Genomic DNA, 16,116 nt, shown 5'->3' with positions numbered 1-16,116 from the left:
GTTGCATTTGGTGGTAAAGATTTCAATTCTAAATTTAGATGCATGGTTAACAAAATTCAATGCAACTCTAAATTATATTTCATTTAAATCTATACAAATCCAAATCAATATTAAAGGTCTCCCATTACAACCTTGATAAACAGTTAAAAAGGAATATGAGCTGAAAGAGAGATGCACTGATTGTATGTTCTACTGGACGACGAATGGAACCCCGAAATATATATATATATATATATATATATATATATATATATATATATATATATATATATATATACACACACGTACAGAACAACATAAAATGCCATTTTTCAAAAGGTGTTCCACTGAGGCAGCTAACCCTGCTGTTCCTATCATTCCTTCAGCAGCTAAGCAGTCAATAAAGCATCAAGGCTTAATAGTTCTTTCATTCTTCTCTTTTTCATTTCTTTTGCCTTTTTTTTTTTTTTTTTTTTTTTCTTTTCTGGAAAGAATATTGTTATACATATTGGAGAGAACTTTGTCCACACTAAAATCTCCTGTACACACGGGAGAGTCGGCGAACCCAAACCAGATCCAGTTCTGCTAGGAGTTCTAACTCACCCCTTTCCACAAAGGTAGCACTCTCCATGAATTTTAAGAATTTCTATCTACAAATTGTACATGAGAGAGAGAGAGAGAGAGAGAGAGTCAGACAACAGAGCTGATTATGCCCCTGGAGATGTCAGGCCCTGCATGCATGCTTTGCAAACAATTGCATGTTGATTTGTTGAAAGATGCTATCAACGTCTCCTCGAATGACATTGGATCATGCCTTCACCGAAATTCTGAATGGGAAATGCAATCATTCCATGGTCTGGGTAGCTTCTTTAAATTCAGGAAGGTATACATCAACCTGCAACAGAAGGATACAACCAAGGAAGTCAAAAAGAAAACAGCCACTTAAGCATCAATGTAATTTACAACCAGCATATCCATAATTAGATACAGGAAGGATGTGTCGATAGCTTCAGATTTCTACCTTCTTCAGAAAAGGCAAAAATGCCACCAAGCATTTCATCATCTTCCTCATTTTCCTCAGGTTTTTCACCTTCACAGTGGCTGCTACAACTGTCCACATCATCATTTATCAAATCTCTATCAACCTCCAACATTTTACAGTATCCCTCCTGACAAAACTGCCCAAAGTTTACTGAAGACTGCATATTTGAAGGCGTAGGCTTCTTGGCACAAATATTCATAGTGTCAGCACTCAATGGCGGAACATCACCAATCACACCAGTCTTCACAAGCAAACCTTCAACAGCTATTTGTCTGACAGAAGCCAAGTCACTTCCTATTGAGGATAAAGCATTCACAGTATGATTCTTATCAACATGAGAACCAGCCTTCCTTGCATACTCATTAGTGGGTAGAATGGATGAAGTTTTCTGGTTTGATGCTGGAAATTTATCAGCCAAAGTTTCTCTTCTTTTGTGGCAACACTCATTCAGAGTCTGGCAAGTTGACATGTACAACTTCTCAATATTAACTTGATCCATGTCCAGCAAAGTCCCGATCGTTCTTGATGATCCTAGAGGTAATTTCAAGAATTGAAATGAGTCCTGTATAGTAGCTTCAACCAAGGCCCAGGGAAAAGATGCATCATACTAAGAAATGATAATTAGAATTACATGTAGGCTCCCATTTCTTTTCAATGTACAACAAAATCATAAGAAGAAAATTCATGTCTCTAGTTGATTGATTGTATATGATGACTAATCTAACTAAGATATGTTACTAAAACATTTGCATTAACTGAAACCCAAACTAATTCCTTGAACAAGTGAAGGTGAAGTTCATAAATGAAAGCAGAGCATTTTGAAAAAGTTGAGAATTGTAATGCACGTCAATTTTCCTATGCTCACAGACACACACACACAACACACACACACACAGAGGGTGTGCTTTCTAGTTTATTTCCAGGATCTGCTTTTACGAAGAGATAAGAATTTTGAACAAGTTACAGATCAAAATCAGCCACCAATTTATTTTTGGTACAGCTTCTATCTTACCTCCATCTAAACTTTCAGTGGAGCCAAGTGATGCTGACTTCAAGTGACAAATAACAGTCTCTTCAGTGACCCTTTCTTTTGTTTGATAAGGCCCTGACAATGAAGGATTAGAATACCTTCCGACAGTTAGGCCTCTGCACAAAACCATCAAGCAAACAATCAATAAGAAGTGAAACCTGTGACTCCAGGACAACCACCAGTGTAACAACAGATTTTCATCATCTGCACATTTTTATTATAACATTTCCTAATTAATTGTTGCGAGTATAACACAACAGATTTTCATGATCGACAGTTCTGCACATTTTTCTTCACAAGCAGGAGATCTATCTCATCTACAAATTCGGCAAGAAAAGTTCAAAGGCAGACAAGTTCTCTCTTAACTTTAATTTAACAATACATATGCAGTGAAATTCTACCACTACTACAAGAAAATTTTCTTTTTTATGATCATCAGGCAAAAAGAAATTGGATTGCCTATTTTATCCCTGTGGTCTTTAAAGTTACTATTTTTAAATTCAACTGTCCCTTGGTTGGTTTTGACATTTGGAATTCATAACCTCTATTTATTATCTTTTAAATGGATATTAGTTAGGGTCAACATTTTCATGATAAAGGAATTCCTGGAATACTTTACCAAGTCCTACAAGTAAGGCATGCTATGAAAGCCTGACGTGGCTGAAGGAATAAATCAATCAAGTTTATACACTATTTTTTGCTATACAAGGAGACTAAGATTTGAATAAAGTTATGATAAAAAGGGATTTTAGCATCATGTTAGATATGAAACATATAAATTTGTTATGTGATTGTGATTATTTTCATTTCCTTTTCATATAGACTTGCCATTCTCAAATTTTATCTTGTCATAATAAAGCCATGTCAATTTTCCCTTTTTTGTTGCATAAGAACCTTTCAGTCACAATAATACAACAACAACAACAACAAAACCAAGTCTTAGTCCCACTAAGTGGGGTCGGCTATATGAATCCTTTTCCGCCAATTTATGCGATCATGGACCATTTCTTTTGATAGATTCAAAGATATTAAATCCTTACTCACTATCTCCTCCCAAGTTATTTTAGGTCTACCCCTACCCCTTCTACTGCCCTCCACAGTAACTAAGTCACTCTTCCTCACAGGTGCACTATAAGGCCTACGTTGCAAGTGTCCATACCATCTGAGTTGTCTTTCCCTTATCTTATCTTCTATAGGAGCTACACCTAACTTACCACGAATATGTTCATTCCTTAATTTATCTTTCAATGTTATACCACTCATCCATCTAAGCATCCTCATCTCGGCAACTTTTACTTTTTGGATATTATGTTTCTTCGTCGCCCAACATTCTGATCCATATAGCATAGCTGGTCTTATAGCTGTCCTATAAAACTTCCCTTTCAATTTTAAGGGTATTCTACGATCACATAGAACACTTGAAGAACTTCTCCATTTTACCCAACCTGCTTTAACTCTATGCATTACATCATCTTCAATTTCTCCTTCAGCTTGCATAATAGATCCAAGGTATCGAAATCTACAAGTGCTATTTATTTCTTCATCATCAAGTTTAACTTTGACTCCAATATTCCTCCTATCATTACTAAAATTACTTTCAGTCACAAAATGTCGTAACAAATTTTGATGGATTGATTTTCATTTTCAGTTTTAATTGGATTTGTTATAAAGACAGTATAATGCTTCCTTTTGTGTTGGCACCAGTCCATTGTAATATAGAGATTTCCATGAGACTCTAATTGCTGCTCCTAATAGTAGGTTTTTGTGATGTCCATGTTGAGGGTGGTTGCAAGTTAATTATTGACTATATACTTAATAAAGCAAGGTCATTCGGAGCTTGTGGACCCTTCTATTGGATTTTTTTTTGCATGTAAATAAAATTTTATTAGCCACAATGAAAGGCATATTTGGGGATCATAAACCAGCCTAGTGAAGATATATATATATCATTTTAGTCGAATATTTGTAATTAACATACTTTTTATACCCTTCAATTCATTTAATCAATATTCGTGATTCTATCTGCCAATCATTTATTCAATTTTGCAGTTGAACATTTGTGGATACATATCTAACTATTCCACATGCACTAACTACACTAATAAAAAAATTACTAAATATAACAGACATGCAGAACCAACAACAAGTACAAAGAAAATGATCAATACCTGTCATTCCAGCTAGATCTAATGGCAGGAAAATGATCAAAAACAGGTAATAAGTCCTTCTGCTTTAGTTCAAGTTCTTGCACAGGGACATTTTCGATTTCAAACTCTCCTCCAGCAAAATCATCAACTCTTGGAAAGGCCATCATGTAGAAACAAATCTTAAAAAGTTTTTTTTTTTTTTGTAAAAAAAAAAAAAGGAAAAGCAACAATGAATCACAACCAAAACAGAGCACAAAAAATACTAGGCTATCAAAATATTAGTAAAAATATACCTTAGATTTTTGCCACATTGGAAACTGTGCACGGCTTATTTGCACCTCAGCATTGGATAAATACCCATGGGATTGCTCCTGAAGCTTTAATGTATCAGTTTTAACAGAATCTTTTACTCCAGTATCATTATTTGTGCTATAATTATCTTCATGACCTGATCTATCTGGAACTATCACTGCAGCTTCTTGTGTACCAAGGGTAGCACCCAAAAGGCAATCCTCCCTTTCTGGCCAATCAGATCTTCTGCATACATCCCACCATTGAAGAGGTTCAACTCTCACCTTCAATTCCTCATCTTGGATTTGCACAAAGGAACCCGAACAGGTTCTAGAACCACCATCACTCATTTTTAACTCAAGTGATGGCAGAAGTTCATGCTGAACTACATGACCTGAAGGAGTATAAACTAACAGATGCTCCAAGGAATTAATCCTTGAGTTATGCTCCTGAAAAGTGCTAGATATGGAATTGTGAAAAACAGAGGCAACGGCACCAGATGGTATAAAAACCTTCCCCATCACAGAAGCAGCATTATTAACTGTATTAAGCCATCCAGAGTTGCTATCCTTTATCCGGCTCACAACAGGTAGGGTTACAGGTGGTGGAGGTCGAAAATATTGTTGATTCATGATGCCAGATGAAGTGGACCACCATGGCAGAGATAGAACTGGAAAAATGTTGGGTTCTTCAACCTGAGAACTAAGAGTTTGAAAGCCCGCATCACCGCCAAAAGGGGATAGAACAAACACGTGGCAGGTCCCCTTGGATGAAACAATAGCAATCCATTGGCTATAATAACTAAAGCAAATATCTTGGATGATCTGTTAAACAAATATACATCATAAGAAGATCCATAAAAATAAATATATAAATAAGGGGAAGATGGAGAAGAAGTACAATCATGGTCACAAGCCAAATGAGATGGAAGGAAAAGTAGAAGCAATAAAACATTTGAGAACAGAAGGTGTACTAACAGCTGTTCTAATTCCACGGTGTAGCTTGTAAAGATGCACATGAGAAGAACTCCAGTCATTGTTTTGAGTTCCTGATCGACTGTGTGCACAAGGTGGCATGATCCGGAAGATATTTATGCTATTACCATATACTGAGGCTGTTACCAGAAGGGTCCCACTTGGGTCAAAACATAGTGCAGATATTGGAGTGGTATGAGCTTTGAATTGTGATATAACAGCTTGGGAAGCAAAATCCTTGATAACCACCTGCAACCAACCATTAACCCAAAAAAATAATAAATAAATAAATAAATGCGCCTTCTAAAACAATTCAAAAATTAGTGACTTCAAAATTTCTTCTATGCTGTTTGTTTTGGCTGCATGTCAGTGTGATTGTGAAAGCACTAAGCTACATTATGAAATTGCAATAAATACAGTCGGCATACTTAAATGACATAACATTTGTTGCAGGAACCACCTCAGAAACTCCTTTCTCAGACCATCAATTTGGTGCTTTGTTATACAAAACTCTGATAGTACCTCACTTTATTAATAACAAAATTTTACTTCCATCATGACCACACCTTGCTCCTATATAGAACCTCAAAATGATTTAGTATGCCATCTTCCTAAGAGAGATGAAGTTACAATCTAACACTACAGTTAGTGACTGTCGTGAAAAAATATTGTCTTCATATACCGTAGTTTATGAGTTGGAACACAACATATTTAGATGTTAAAGCATTTTAACAGTTTAATACATATTTTCGCCTATATTATATATAATTTAAATAGACACCTCCTAGATGCTTCTAACGTCAACTCTTCTATATGTCCCATCTTCCCCACAGTGCAACTGCTACAACTTTTGTGCAACCATGAGCAAAACAAACTACAATAAGCAGCAATTTTCCAGAATTCTAAATAATTCTTTTGAACTCCAGATACAAGTATAATAGTGATGGGGTCATCCAAGTAGGAACTATCTTTTCCCAGTTAAGTTTTTCAAGAGAATCGCGTGTAAGAAAATCATCACTATGTCCAGAACAGAACTAACCATTCCCACATTATCTGTTTCTGTTGCTGCAAACCTACCAACTTTCCAACTTGAACTTGGTGAGACTGGAGAATTAGAACCATCAGGAAGCGGAAGCAGATCTTGACAATATTTTGACAATGTTTTGTATCCCATGTCCCCCAGGTTGATAATCCCAGCAGCTAACTGTTTACTAGACTCCAATGCATAACGTGCCACAAAACTACTGCCGCCTGGTGATGTTGATGGACTAACGCCTGGAGGAGTCAGATTCTGTGGACTTAAGCGACCTGTGCTCAAGGGGAGTGGGTTGTTAGAAGCATAAGCTAACCACCTTGGACCCAGAGCCATTGGACCATAACCAATATTAACCCCAAGTGTTCCTTGACCTCCCAGCTGAGGAACAGGATAGGTGAGAATACTGAACTTATTCTCAAGGGTGAGCGCATCAAAGCAGTATATCTGCCACCAAATAACAAGATTAGTCAAAGACTTCCCAGAGCAACTGTAACAGCAGTCAAATGTACAATATTCAAGTTATAGATGGCATGGCTTCAATAGAGAAATATCATGATAGCTACAGTTCAAGTTCAGGGAAGGAACTTACCTGATCAATTATAACTACTACAAAGGAAAAAAGGAAAAAAAAAATTGACAATTGGAGTCAAATCGAACTCATAACTGGGCCCCATTGTTGAATCATTTTATTAGTCTTCATGCCAAATATATTACACACACCAATGAAATTTTACTTCCTAATCCTGCACTTGTGGAATGCGTCTTGATGCTCCACATCTAGTTAGCAAATATTTATAACATTTTGAATCTCATAAGTTCACCCTGAACTAAAAATAAGATAATACAGTAATTACCTGTGTTGCAAGACTCACTGCCACTATGCGAGGACTGCATCTAACCATACAGACAGCTGAACGAAATCTCAGAACATGAACATAACAATGAGATCTAAGGGAGTAAAACTGAACAGCTGTTGGAGAGTTGACACAGTTCGCTGAATGAGAATCCAGATTATCTCTGCCCAACCAGTCCAAATGGCTACGATCTTGCCCCAGATTTAAGCTGTTGGGTTCATCGCCAGCAACAACTAACAGTAAAGGATGTGATGCTCTGAATCCTTCATGACCATCAGATGTAGGAATTGGCTGCATCTGTAAGAACGTAACCGGACCATCACGCTTTGATACCAGCTCACTGAAATTAGAGGCTTCTTCAACATCAAGTACTTGAAAACCATTCTGATAACCAAGCAAGAGAACATGTTTGAACGCTGATGGACCAAGCTCTAGCTTGTCAAAGCCAGCCCAGGTTACCTGTTTATCATAAAAGTGCAGAATTATGTCCTAAAACATACAGTGAAATAAAAAAGTAGGTGGGAGAACTAAGGCATATAGCAGAAAATCAGAAAACCACCACTGTAGGTTGCAGAAACAGAAGTAGTCCAACACAATCAAAACACTGAATGAGAATGAATAAAATGCATCATTTTAGAATTTCCAATGCCTCGCTCAAACGCTATGCCTTTAAGCAAATCTTCCTAGCCTTTTCCTTACATATTCCAAAGGCCCAATGCTATGCCTTTAAGCAAATCTTTCTAGCCTTCCCTGATATATTTCCAAAGGCCCTACCCCATTAAGGTTTGAGCTTGCTTTGACCACTCAACCATTTTGTGGGATTCTGCATATTGACCCTCAGAACTGCACTCCAGAAGTTAGCTTTTTTCCAAATATCTCCATCTCGACTTCTTGTCCAGTTAAAAAGTTGGGTCGTGTTTTCTCAGTGGAAGGCATATTATTGCTTTCAAATGAAAAAGCTCCGTAGGGTTACATATATATATATATAGGGTAGGAACCCTACTCCTATTAGGAATGTAAAATATCCTAATCCAAGTCCTTAATGGACTTTATCCTAATTGATTTGGTAATCCTAACACATTAAATAAAAATCCCAACATTAAGTGGAATCCTAATTGATTTGGGAATCATAACACATTAAATAGATATCCCAATTGATTTGGGAATCCTAACAATCCTACCTCTTCCAAATCAGCCTCGTCCTCAAGGCTGAGCAGTAATAAACTCCATGAATCTCTCCTTCAAGGATTGATAAGTTTCCCAAGTTGCATCTTTCGCTGGTAAGTGAGACCAATGAACTAAAAATTCTATAATGTCTCAACTTCTACATTTGATCACTCAGTGATCCAGAATTGCTTGTAGCTACACTTGAACCTCACTAGTAGGTGCAATACCAAGCAAGTGGCACTACACAGTTACTTGCTCCCCTAACTTCTTTTTTAGGCAAGAACATGAAAAGTTGGACGAACCTTAGAACCTGTTGATAAGTCAATAAGCCCAAGGCATTCCATATGGTGTCGAGCAAAGCTGCATTTTCTTGACAAATAGATGATGCTCACAAAGAGTGTTGAGTATAGTTCAACATAGACGATCTTTACGAGATGAGCTATCATAATATCATCAAGAAATATGAGAACAAACTTACGGAGGTAAAGTTAGAAAATGTCATTCATGAGACTTTGGAGGGTTGAAGGCTTGGTTAACCCAAAAGGCATAACCAAGAACTCATAATGGCCATCGTGAGTTCGAAATGCAATCTTCCAAATGTCATCCTCATGTACCCCGATATGGTGATAGCTTGATCTCAAATCAAGTTTGGTGAATTTCTGGGCACCTCCCAACTCGTCTACCAATTCATCCACAACAGGAATAGGATATTTCTCCTTCACAGTGTTGTTGTTCAGTGCTTAATAATCAACACACATCTGCCATTCTTCTTCTTCACCAATAAGACAAGAGAAGAATACGGACTGACACTTGGTTGAATTATGACAATATCTAACATTTCTTTCCCTATTTTTTTCCATTTCTGCTTTCTAAAAATAAGGATAGCAGTAAGGACAGACTTTAATATGGACACTACCTGGCAGTAAAGAAACGCGGTGATCATGTGTGGAGATGGAATTCCTTGTGGCTCCACAAATAGGTCAGAAATTTTTTAAATAACAGATTCTAGCCCTTCATCCTAGTCAGATTGATGTTGTAACTCCATTGGTGCTCGATGTTGTACTGGGCAGCCATGTTGCTTCCTTTTAAGGAGCTTCTCCATATGGTGGCTTGAAACTGTAGTGACATTACCACAACGTTTACTTTTAATAGTCACTCCCTAACCGTTCACAATGAACTTCACAACCAATTTAGAAAAATTCCAAGCTATCTCACTTAAAGTCCTAAACCATTCAATACCCAAAACCACTTCATAGACTTCTAGTGGTAGCAAAAAGAAATCAACATGCAACCCATGATTTTGCATAGTAAGTTAACCTTTGGAGACTTGTTCCGACATGTCAAGGTCCTTCCATATGCAACCTTCACATCAAACTTTTCACATTGCTCCACATGATAAGCTATCCATTTAGCAATTTTAGTGTCCATGAAATTATTAGTGCTACCCATATCAATTAAAATAGTAACAAGTTGGCATTTTAGGAAGCCTATAATTTTCATGGTTTAAGAATTAGCATACTCAGCTAAAGCATGAACTCAAGCAGTGATTGATTCATGATTATCATCACATTCCATACCTTATCTGAATAAGCTCAGTCATGCTCAACCTATTTTGGCTCCTCCAATGGTTCAATCATCAAAATTTGTCCCTTTTTGCAATGGTGCCCTCTAATGCCACTTCTCACCATGATTATTAAAACCGCGATCTAGATCATAGGATCGTACAATTCTACGATCCAGATTCACCCAAACGATCCAAGTCGCAAAAAAAATTGTAATCAACTAGAATCATGGTAGAATTGTAAAAGAATCGGTAGAATTGTAGAGTCGTAAGTAGAATCATACAAATCCTACTCTGTTACCAGGATTGGGATTTTTTTCCCTTTCTGGGCTTCAATAATGTGCCCAATACATGTTTGTACTCGCCCAAAGGCCCCAAAGTTTATGTTTGGTCCAAAGTCTTCTAAAACTGGGCCAAAATGGCTCCTAGCCTCCCATCAGTAAACAGATTCAGCAGAATCTGCACTAGATTTCCCTGGAGTTCGACACCTCAATCCTCTACTCCTCATTGAAATTCAGCAACCCTGCACCTGAATTTATCTCCTGTTCGACAACCAGATAGCCCTCCATCTGGTGACTGGTGTTTGATCAGCAGCAGCTAGCAGTCTTGCTGTTTGATCAACAGTTCTTTGGCGTTCAACAACCAGAGTGCCTGGGGTTCAACAAAAACTCAGTCCTCTTCCTTCTTTGGTGTTCGACAAGAACACATCAATCCTCTTCGACACAGAATTCTTATTTGATCAGCAGCAGCCAAAAACAGAGCCAAGCCAGCTAGCCCAGCAGAGCTGCAGAGGTATGCTTTGAAACAAATTTTTTGCTTCTTGAAAAGACTCAATAGTGAGCACTGCTTCTCTCCTTCTTCTTCTCCCTTTCTTACTCTTCTTCTTTTTCTTCTTTTTATTGTTCAAACTTTTTATTGTATTTTTAACTTCTTATACTTATTAAGTTACCTAGTGTTTAGTCTTAAGACTTGTCATAAAGTCCCACATATAATTTTTTAATATTTATTTTACATTGAAAGTAGAATCTTACAATTCTCAATCTGATCCTATAATTCAATCTTACAGGCCCCTCCAACGATCCCACTTAAAATCCCGTAACTAACAACCTTGCTTCTCACCATAATGCCAGCACAAACCCTTTGGTGTTCACTCTTTAAGTTCCTCTTGAGTCAATCGTTTGACAGGAGGATTGCAAGGAGCAGGTGGTGTGATAGTGTTGCTGACATTCTGATTGCTAATGGTCTTGCTGGAGTGGTGTAGTTCTTTCTCCCAACTTCTCTTCTTCTAACAGTGCAAATGAAATTTCAACAATCATAGTCCATGGCCGATGCACCTTGACCTCATGCTGAACGTTAATTAGGAGACCTTCAATAGAAGTATCAACGAGTTGGCCTTCATTCCAATCTTTAAACCTGTTTAATAACTGCTCAAATCATGTCTGGTACTCCAAGACAGTGTTAGTTTGGCGTAGTTTGGCAAGCTCTCATCAATATTCTCATATCCAATGGTCCCAAATCAGACAAGTAATCCAAAAACAAATTCTACCCTGGAAGGCATTCCATAATGTGCTTCAAACCAGTCATACCACTAAATAGGATTGCCATCTAGACTAATAGCAGCAATCTCAACTTTAGATGTTTTTAATAGCGGTAAAAGCAAAAGTATTTTTCAGCCTAGAAACCCAACCAGTAAGACCATCATTGTCCCATCGAGGAAATTCCACCTTCATACAAGAAGGACCATGATCATGCTCTACTTGGTAACCTCCTTTGCACACATACAACTACTCCCTACGATTCGCTAATGTAAAGGCATCATCTTCTCTCTCTTTATGGGAAGATTAAATGATTAGTTTAGAAAGAAATGCCTGAATCTCTTCAAATCAAGGCTTAAACATATTGCTGAAGCCTTTAGCCTAGCTTCCATCTGGGATTGCTAAATTTTCTAAGGCCATTGCGTATGAGTGAAGATCAAGAATTCCAAGATCTTGCTTTTATCAACGGTTAACGACATCCACAAGAACACTGGCCCTAATACCAAATGATAAGACCCTGGTTTTATCATAGAGAAATTGCATAAAATTGAAAGGATGGAAAATAGAAAGAGAAAATAAGGTTGATCACTTCGAGGGGATCTGCCTGCGAATTAGAAAAAGGCTATGAATTATATTATTTCTTTCAATGAAAAAGCATCGTAAGGTTACATATATATAGGATAAAAAACTCTACTCCTATTAGGAATGTAAATATCCCAATCCAAGTCATTCATGGACTCAACCCTAATTGATTAGGGAATCCTAAAACATTATATAAAAATCCCAACATTAAATAGAATCCCAGTTGATTAAATCTCAACTGATTTGGAAATCATAACATTAAATAGAAATCCCAATTGATTTGGGAATCATAACAGCATGCCATTTTATAAAATACTCAAAAAAATCTATTCTATGTTTTGACCATAAACCCCCCCCCCCCCCTCCTTCCCCAACAAAAAAATACAAAAAAAAAAAAAAATACTCTCTGAAAATATGAGAGCCATGTTTTCTCAGTGGAAGGCATATTATTTTACAATATACTCAACAAAAGCTATTCTATGTCCTGACTCCTGGCCATGTTCCCCCCAACCACCTCCCACGGGTCACTCTTGCAAGAGACTATTCTACAATACTTCTCCAATGGGTAAGCAGAAATTCTAGAAAAACAATGTGCTCATAATTCAATAGCAATCACAACATTTTCATCCATTCATATGCTTTCAGTGTAAAAGGAGATTGATAACTAAACTTTTGTATCCCAGTGTTAGCTAGCTTAGCTAATGTTTGGCACTCCTTTTTGGAGCAGCTTCTGCTTTTTTAAAGTAAAAGCCAAGTTTGAGGCATAAAATAATTTACAAGCTCTTAAAAAGCAGATTCTAGTGTTCTTTTGAGGGCTTTTAAAAGCAAGAGATTTTTGGATTTTTTTAATCAATTTTGGTATCCCATGTTTCCTTAGCTTTCTTGACATAGTATAAGTATAAAGTTGATTGTTTTAGATATTCATGCAAGTTAGAGAATTGTCCATTTTGATCATTTAAAACAATTTAACAAGTTCACAAATTTCTTTGCCAACACTCCGAGACAATTCCATTCTGAATCAGCTCTATTTCAGTACCTCCTTTTCATCGAAGGGGACCCAAAGGATCTTAGATACCAGTAAAAATAAGCCTACAGCCACATATTGGAATGGAAAAACACTGAGCATTGGATGAGAGATTTAAAAATTACAATGAATATTAAAACAGGTGTTTTTTTCTAGATCCCATAAGTTCAAAATCTTTTCAAAAAATTTTGCGACTTCAACTCTTTGACGTAAGTAGCTTTATTTGAAAATTTCACTAATATGTGTTAGATAAATTCATTAAATTTTGAATCAATGGAAATGTATAATGTATAAATGATGCAATTTTAAGTATATTTTAGAGGTGGCAATAGCAATAAGGTTTCTGTGGTGGGAGTTGGGTTGTCCAATGTCTTAGTGTTAAACGTAATGGATGTAGTAATGAGTTTTTATCGTTGCTCCACTGTATCTGTTGGTGGTAGTGGTAGTGGACTCAACAGTGGTGGCAATGGGGAACAACAGAGGTGATGCACTTACAAGGCAATGGAAGTGGTGGGGTTGTAGATATGTGATAATGGTGATGAAAACCTACTTTTTGCCTTTCATCTTCTACATGTTCTTTTCAGCACATTGGTTTTGATCTTTGACATAACTGCAATGTGCTTTACTACCTTCATTATAAGCCTTTCAAATCACATTGCATGTTTTAATCTTGGCTATTTTTACTACTATTTTCACTCAAATATAACCTTTATTGTTTTTTCCAGTAATTTCACTTAACTCACGGTAAATATTTGAGCAACAATGGATTTCACCAATTTGTTAAAATCTAAAAACCAAAGATTAAAATATCCAAATTGAGGGTCATCAAAGGGGCAGAAAATTACTTATCCATTCATTCAAGAAAGCTTGGAACATTTATCAGCTCTTATTTAAGAGGGCTTGCATTGAAGAAGATGGAACTAGTTACGATCACTAGAACTGGACCTGCATACAATTTGTTCTTATTTGCTGAAGCCTCTTCAAAAGCCAAAGATCAAAATATCCACATGAAGGGGAATTGTATGGGCACTGAAAGAAGAAACGATTGGAAAAAAATATTTCTTCATTATTTTGTTCTTACGTACAATCCAATATATAATACAATTATCTATTCTAAACGAGGAAACAATTTCCTATTGAATAAAATCAAATCCCCCATAATTACCCACTTCCTAATTTGTATTTTATTTACAAAGATATTTGGGGTTGACATTTTAACACTCCCCCTCAAGTTGGATCATAAATATTAATCATCTCCAACTTGCTAATAAGAACATCAAAACTCTATCGTCCCAAGCCTTTAGTGAGGATATCTGCAGTTTGTTCCTTGGTTGGTACATAAGTCATACATATAATTTCTTCTTCAATTTTTTCTTTGATGAAGTGTCTGTCTACCTCCACATGTTTAGTCCTGTCATGTTGGACTGGATTAAGAGAGATGCTAATAGCTACCTTATTGTCACTGTAGAGTTTGATAGGAAGGTTCACCGGTACCCGTAATTCCTCCAATAGTTTTCGTAACCACAATCCTTTACAAATCCCTTGAGCGACTGCCCTGAATTTAGCTTCAGCACTACTACGAGCCACCACATTTTGTTTTTTGCTTCTCCAAGTCACGAGATTTCCCCAGACGAATGTACAATATCCTGTGGTGGACCTTCTATCTTCCACTGATCCTGCCCAATCTGCATCTGTAAAGATCTCTACTTCCTAGCTTTCACATTTCTTAAAGAAGAGTCCTCTTCTTGGGGATCCCTTGAGATATCTAAGGATCTTGTATACAGCATCGAAGTGAACTTCCTTTGGTGAATGCATGTGTTGACTTACTACACTAACTGCAAATGCAATATCTGGTCTAGTATGTGATAGGTAGATCAGTTTGCCAACCAATCTCTGATACCTCTCCTTTTCTACTGGTTTTCCACAATCTTAAACCCTCTTTACTGTTTCTATCGGGGTTTCGCTGGGTTTGCACCCTAGCATGCCAGTTTCAACTAGGAGGTCGGTAACATACTTTCGCTGAGAAACACTAATCCCCTTTTTCGTTCTTGCCACTTCCATGCCCAGAAAATACCGCATCTGTCCCAAGTCTTTAACTTCAAATTCAGTAGCCAGAACCTTCTTCAATCTCTCCATTTCTACAGTATCATCACCAGTAAGGATTATATCATCAACATACACTATTAGAATTATTTTCTTACCTCCTTCAGACTATTGGAAGAATAGTGTATGGTCTAATTGCCCTTGTCGATACCCTTGATTCTTTAGTACCTTTGTGAATCTGTCGAACCACGCTCTCGGAGTTTGTTTGAGGCCATATAACGATTTCTTTAGTTTACACACTCTGTTTTCTTCACCTGTTCTACTGAATCCTGGTGGTATAGTCATGTAAACTTCCTCTTCTAATTCTCCATTTAAGAAAGCATTTTTAATATCAAGTTGTTGTAGTGGCCAATCTAAATTGGCTACCAGGGACAAGAGAACCCGAACTGTATTTAAGTTTGCCACTGGTGCAAATGTCTCAGTATAGTCGATGTCGTAGGTCTGTGTAAAGCCTTTTGCAACAAGTCTGGCTTTATATCTTTCAACTGTTCCATGAGATTTACATTTCACTGTGAAAACCCATTTACAACCTACTAGCTTCTTCCCTTTCAGTAGATCTGTCAACTTCCAAGTTCCATTCTTTTCTAGGGCTCGCATTTCTTCCAAGACTGCCTCTCTCCATTCTGGTATTTCTAGAGCTTCCTGAATGTTTTTTGGTACTTTCATCCTATCAAGATTAGAGACAAACACACGATATCCTGTAGACAAGCTTTTATAAGACATGTATTTCGACCAAGGATATTAAGTACATGACCTCGTTTGTTTTCTAATTGCAATAGGTAGATTGATAT

At 37.0% G+C, this 16,116-nt stretch overlaps 1 protein-coding gene across 2 annotated transcripts in view; it reads right to left on the bottom strand.

Moving 5' to 3' along the window:
• Positions 1–380: 380 nt before the first annotated feature.
• Positions 381–16,116, bottom strand: part of LOC131156156 (autophagy-related protein 18g-like) — a 39,335-nt gene continuing 23,599 nt past the window's right edge. The window contains exons 2-9 of one of the 2 annotated variants that reach the window (XM_058109615.1): positions 7,354–7,812; positions 6,503–6,943; positions 5,467–5,712; positions 4,492–5,313; positions 4,220–4,377; positions 2,034–2,167; positions 1,001–1,552; positions 381–874 (exon numbers count right to left, since the gene is read on the bottom strand). In XM_058109615.1, coding sequence (XP_057965598.1) covers positions 870–874; positions 1,001–1,552; positions 2,034–2,167; positions 4,220–4,377; positions 4,492–5,313; positions 5,467–5,712; positions 6,503–6,943; positions 7,354–7,812 — 2,817 coding nt within the window. In that variant the 3' untranslated portion in view covers positions 381–869. Of the gene's footprint in view, positions 1,553–2,033; positions 2,168–4,219; positions 4,378–4,491; positions 5,314–5,466; positions 5,713–6,502; positions 6,944–7,353; positions 7,813–16,116 lie in introns of both variants that reach the window. The other variant, XM_058109614.1, reaches the window with a different exon arrangement.

This window comes from Malania oleifera, chromosome 5 (genome assembly GCF_029873635.1).
Source record: "Malania oleifera isolate guangnan ecotype guangnan chromosome 5, ASM2987363v1, whole genome shotgun sequence".
In the NCBI taxonomy this organism is placed as follows: Eukaryota; Viridiplantae; Streptophyta; class Magnoliopsida; order Santalales; family Ximeniaceae; genus Malania; species Malania oleifera.
This window is presented reverse-complemented; position numbering and strand designations above follow the sequence as displayed.